The sequence below is a fragment of the Aphidius gifuensis genome, linkage group LG2 (genome assembly GCF_014905175.1).
Source record: "Aphidius gifuensis isolate YNYX2018 linkage group LG2, ASM1490517v1, whole genome shotgun sequence".
Lineage (NCBI taxonomy): Eukaryota > Metazoa > Arthropoda > Insecta > Hymenoptera > Braconidae > Aphidius > Aphidius gifuensis.
Window position 1 is genome coordinate 4721084 of NC_057789.1, and position 6392 is coordinate 4727475.

At 26.9% G+C, this 6392-nt stretch overlaps 1 protein-coding gene across 6 annotated transcripts; it reads left to right on the forward strand.

Annotated features, from left to right (window-relative positions):
* The first annotated feature begins 22 nt into the window (after nt 1–22).
* Nucleotides 23–6078, forward strand: LOC122848540 (WD repeat-containing protein 44). Of its 6 annotated transcripts, XM_044146674.1 has the most exons (7): nt 269–317; nt 387–677; nt 897–1074; nt 1154–1774; nt 1867–2142; nt 2395–2685; nt 2782–6078. In XM_044146674.1, exons 2-7 carry the CDS (start codon nt 610–612, stop codon nt 4516–4518), a joined length of 3171 nt encoding a protein of 1056 aa, XP_044002609.1. In that variant the 5' UTR covers nt 269–317; nt 387–609; the 3' UTR covers nt 4519–6078. The 6 variants fall into 6 exon arrangements, with proteins under 6 accessions (XP_044002612.1, XP_044002611.1, XP_044002614.1 ...); XM_044146677.1 differs by having other exon boundaries at nt 23–677; nt 1867–2109; XM_044146676.1 differs by having other exon boundaries at nt 243–677; nt 1157–1774.
* The last annotated feature ends 314 nt before the right edge of the window (nt 6079–6392 follow it).

The window sequence follows — 6392 nt, forward strand, 5'->3', positions numbered from 1 at the left end:
ATTTTTTATAAACTCAGTCAATAAAACAATTTTTTTGGAGTAAAAATATCTTTCAAGTTATAAAACTAATTATTAAATATTATTATTTACAATAAATAATAATATTTATATTTGAAAACAATTTATTTATAGGTATTAAAAGAAAATATTTATAAATAATAAAATTGGCCACCATTTTTAATTTTTAAAAACTTGGTCGGTAATGTTTACACAAAAATAATAATAACAATAATAATAATAATATTGATAAATAATTCTGGTGAATTACAATTTACAATTAACAGGAATTAATTGTAAATACAGTAAAATTTTTAATAGTGAGTATTCTTGTCATAAAAACAGACTGTGTTATGTGACCATTTAGGCTCAACTCAGTTGACTTCCAGAGTAACTACAGTGTATCTCGACCAGTTGGCACTTTGGCAGTTGTCATTGATGTTAAATAATAACAATAGTCATAAATAAACTAGAGAAAAAAAAACATTGATATCTGGAGTGTGAATAAAAAAATAAAAAAAGAGCAAATAAGTACTTGAAAATAACGAAAATTGTTTAATTTCCAATGCTGATCAGACCTGGTGGACTGGATAAAGACACCAGTCGGCAATCATGTCTGAAAGTAGTGATACTGATGAATTTTTTGATGCCGAGGATGACAGTACTCAACGAAACACCAGGTAATTTGTTAATAATATTAATTGAAATATTAAAAATATTCCACACCTATTTTAAAATAAATTTAAACTCGTGATTACATATGTTTTGTTTATTTCTGGAGTATGCTGTCATTACTTTGCTATTTTTTTTTCTTGATGACATCAATGTCATATTTATTTACCTTGAAAAAATAAATAAACCAAATTGGTAAATGAAAATTAAAAATATTATATTTACAGACGTAGTAAGGTTAAGGAATCATCACTGTCACTAGATGACACACAAAATGATAAACAATTATTAACACCAATAAATCAACCAGATGACAGTGTATTTTTAAAACCAGCTGATCCAAAACCATTGGTAAAAGTAACAAATCATGTTGAGCCTGAAAGAAAATTATCATCTGAAAAATTGGTATTTATTTATTTTTTTAAGTTATAGGTATATTATTATTATTATGTTATGGAAATAATAAAATAATTATATTAATTAGCAGGATGATGATGCAAAATCAGCAATATCAAATAAAATTGTTAGTAGAAAAAAATTTCTTGATCTTCGTCAACGTATGGAAACTGAAGATGATGATATACCAATAAATAATTCACCACCAGATAGTCAAACATCATCAGTTGAGGGTATTTATGCAGCTCCATCAAAAACATCACATCCATTTAGAATAATTGAACATGATACAATGAGTTTAATTAGTATGACATCATTAGGAAGAGTTGGTAGAATACTTGGTGGTAGCAGTGATGCAGCATCAGCAATAATACCACCAATAACACCAGTAACTAAAGAATCACAAATATTAATACCAACAACAAGTACACAAATTAAAGATGATGATTCAATATCAGGTAAATTATCACAATCATCAAGTGTATTAACATTGTCAGGTGATATTGTACAAGATTCAAGTTCAGCTAATGGTCAAGATGATTATACATCAAAATGTGATAGTAATGTTATTTTACAAGAACCTGATGTTATTGCAAGTACTAAAAATAATAGTAAAACAATTGATTGTTGTCAACAAGATACAACAGCACCTGTAGCACCACCAAGAAGAAAAAAAAAATCAAAACCACAAACACCAACTGATCTTGCTGTAAGATCAAATTTAAATATTTATATAAATTTTTTATTATAATATTACATTGAAATAAAAAAAATTAAAATGATATTTATAATTTCTTTTAGCCAACAACTGCAGAAGGAACAAAACCCATATTGTTATTGCCAAGTCCAGCAAGTACAATTGAATCAATAACACGTGAATTTGAACATTCATTAGACATTAGATCAGCCACTAAGGGTCAGTACGTCGTTAAGCCCCAGGCAAGTTTTACTAGAAGTAATTACGTTCTTTACTTCAAGGACGAAAAAATACCAGTTCAACTATCACCCTCAAAAGGATTTTTACTGGCACATCGATTTGATCGGGTCAGTGTTGAAAAAAAAAAAACAAACAAAAAAGTAATTACGAGTTGCTTGTGTTTAAATAATATTTGGTATTAAGAATTTTTTTATTCGCAGTTTGTTTTTGAAATTTGGTGGTATTTGATTTGCTATAATTATTTATTTTTGGCTTTTAAATTTGTTTTTTTTTTCCTTGTAGATATTTATTGCTAAATTGTGCCAGTAGATTCCCACTAGTATCTTTTGTATAATTCCATTTAATTTTTTTGTTAAATAATAATGTTAATTATTGAATATTATGTAAAATAGGATGATGATAAATCAAAAGCACAAGGTCCATCACTTGATGATCTTGAAAGATTGGAAAGAATGAAAGCTGAAATATTGAATCTTCGATCAAGTCATAAATCAAGTAGTCCATATGGTTCAATATCAAGTAATGGTATTGGAAGATATTCTCTTGGTCCACAAAGAATACCTGGTATGATACCACATGGTTCACGTGAAAGACGCAAGTCTGCTGGTGATCAGGATATGGTTAAACAATTGAATATGTTTGTAAGAACTAGAACAGACTCAGGAAAACGTTTAACTGATATGGTAATAATAATGCTCGTTTTATTATTTAACAAATATATAAATTGGCTATTGTTGTTGTTCAATTATTATTAATGTTTGTCTGTTTTTGTTCTTTAGGAAATATTGGAACAAGTGACTGTATTAAATCTTGATACTGGTGAACGAGTACCATTGAGTATTGCTGAGGATAAATTACCACAGTGTATGAATCCATTGTCTTTACATATAATGCGTTTAACATCAGAATATGCAAGTAATTCAAGTTTAGAAAAAGAAAAAGAAAGTGATGAAGAGAGTGTTGATAGTAAAATGTCATCATTACCACCAGATGAAGATGTTGCTGTTGGTCGTGTACGTAAAAAAACTCAAAAATTTAAACGTTTTCTTGGTTCAACAGTTAAAAAAACAATGGATAAAGCAAAATCAATTGCAGAAGAAGTATCACATGCTCGTCATAAAGAAGATGTTATGGATATTGTTGATGATGTTTATCCAGGTGAACCACAAGTTATTAAATTAAAAGCATCAAATAGTCATAAAGGACCATATGAATTTTCATGTTTACAACATGTACAAGATTTAAGTGGTGAACATGTTGGCCCAGTTTGGTGTATGAAATTTTCAGCATGTGGTAGATTATTAGCAACTGCTGGACAAGATCGTGTATTAAGAATATGGATATTACGTGATGCATTTACATATTTTCAAGATATGAGAACAAAATATAATGCTGAAAAAGTTAGTCCAACACCATCACAAGAATCACTTGTATCACAACAATCACTTGAAGATCCAAATGTTGCTGCAAGTGCATTAAGTGAAATTGAAGGTACAAAAAGTCCATTTATGCCAAAACCATTTTGTATGTATACTGGACATACATCTGATTTACTTGATGTATCATGGTCAAAAAATTATTTTGTATTATCATCATCAATGGATAAAACAGTTAGATTATGGCATATATCAAGAAAAGAATGTTTATGCTGTTTTCAACATATTGATTTTGTAACAGCAATTGTATTTCATCCACGTGATGATAGATATTTTTTATCTGGTTCATTAGATGGTAAATTAAGACTATGGAATATACCTGATAAAAAAGTTGCTGTATGGAATGAAGTTGATGGACAAACAAAACTAATAACAGCTGCAAATTTTTGTCAAAATGGTAAATTTGCTGTTGTTGGATCTTATGATGGACGTTGTATATTTTATAATACTGATCAATTAAAATATCATACACAAATTGATGTTAGATCAACAAGAGGTAAAAATTCACGTGGTAGAAAAATAAGTGGTATTGAACCAATGCCAGGTGAAGATAAAATATTAGTAACATCAAATGATAGTAGAATACGTCTTTATGATCTCAGGGATTTAAATTTATCATGCAAATATAAAGGCTATGTTAATGTTAGTAGTCAGATTAAAGCAAGTTTTAGTCCAGATGGACAATATATTGTTGCTGGTTCAGAAAATCAATGTATTTATATATGGAAAACACATCATGATTATTCAAAATTTTCAAGTGTAAGACGTGATCGTAATGATTTTTGGGAAGGTATTAAAGCTCATAATGCTGTTGTAACATGTGCTGTATTTGCACCAAATCCAGATACAATTATACGACAAATTGAAGCACGTGAACAGTGGGAAGGACGTGATGATGGTAAAAATTTTAAATCTGGTGGTGGTGCAACAGCAAATCCAGTTGATCCAGTTGTTGAACAAAGAACAAAAGGTTGTGGTGGTCATGTTTTAGTCAGTGCTGATTTTAATGGTTGCATTAAAGTTTTTTTAAATAAAACTAAACCAAAGCACAGTTCACTTCCTGCATCAGCACTTGCGTAAAGAAAAACTAATTTTTTTTCTTTTATTTTATATAGTTAATTTTTTGATGCAGTTTTTATTTATTTTTATTTATATACATATATTTTTTTTTTCTTTTTCATTGATTTATTTATGAGACTAAAAAAAGCAAGATGATTTTTTATTTTACTTTTCAAGTTTATTAAAATTTAATAGAATTTTTTTTTGATGCTGGAATTATAATAAATGATAAATTTAATTTTATTAATTTGTCTATTCAACTATTGAATTATCGCCTTGTAGATTTATTGAACATTCGAGTCATTCAACTGTGTCTATTTACACTACGTCACATAAATAATAGCTTCCACTCCCAATCACCCAGCAAAACACTTGAATTATTCAAGGTTTATGTTTAAATTGACATTGGCCATTGTGTGTACGTTGTACAATAAACTGATGAAATAAAAAAAAATAGAAAACAATAAAACGCACATTGCTATTAACATAAATTTATCTCGCTTTCTTCGTCAAACTTTTGTGCAATCAACACACATATTATGATGCAGTGACAAATGCCTTTATTTACACTTTAACTGCATTAAAATAAATAAAATAAATAAAAAAATAAATAATGATGAATAATATCAGTGTTTTAATATCGATGTTTCATTCATTAATGACTTTTATATATTTGATCATGTACAAGTTCGAAAAAAAAAAAAACAAACAAAAGAATAAAAAAATTAATAGAAATGAAAAATTGATGTATGCCTTTCAAAAGCAAATGATTAATCGACAATAAGAATCACCAATTAATTTGACAAAATAAAATCAATACCAGCGTGTCCCTATTTTTTATTTTTCATTTTATATTATCATGTATACATTTATTTATTTATATTTCATTTTTTTTTTGTGTAGGCCATATAGAAAGTAATTTGACTGTGCGTATCGTTTGACGTTTGATAGATGAAGCTCTATAAATTTCAATAAAGCAATTGACCTCAAAAAGAACGGGAAAAAAAAGACATTTAAAATACTTGATGAATAAATAATGAATTTAAAATTATTAATAATAAAAAAATACAAAAAATGTGTACATTATTACAAGTACTATTACTTTGTCAATTAATTAATCGCAGTTTTATCTGCATAGTTGGATTTATTATATCTTAATATATTATGTATTTAAAAATTTTTAAAATTTAAAAATTGACTGGATAAAAAAACAGAGAGAATAAATGTATGGAAAATGAATTGAATTGTCTGCGGAAAAAAAAAAAAAAAATTTGCAGCAAGTTAATTGAGAAATATTTAAAAAGAACAAACAATATTAATATCGAACGGTTTTTTATTATTTATATAATTTTTTTTTTTTTTTTAGCGCAAGTTTTATAAAAACAAAGCGAAGATGTTTTATTTTTTTTTAATTTTATTTTAAATTAAAAAAAAAACAAGACTTTGAATTGTAAAGTATTTGTATTTCGGAATCAGGTCAACAAAATGCATCTGTTACCATCGATTAATTGACGCTATATACAAGTGTAAAACACACCGCGGGTTATATCATTGTAAATAAGAGATGGTACTTGAAAGATTGCTATAAATGTTGTTAAAAATAATAAACATGAAAAAATTAAATAAACCTTCTCAGTTAGGTATATATAAAATAAAAAGAAAAGTCATATGAATGCAAATTGTAAATATATTTTTAACAGCATCGAAAGAAAAAGAAAAAAAATTAAAATTAAATGCTTGTTTTAGCAATTTTATGTATTGATTAATTAATAATAATATATCTGCCATTTCACAATAAGCAACATGCACAATAAAAGCAAAACAAGAAAATATTATTATTAATTTTCCAATAATTCAAATACACAGCTTTCAAATGAATTAAATAATTTCAATAA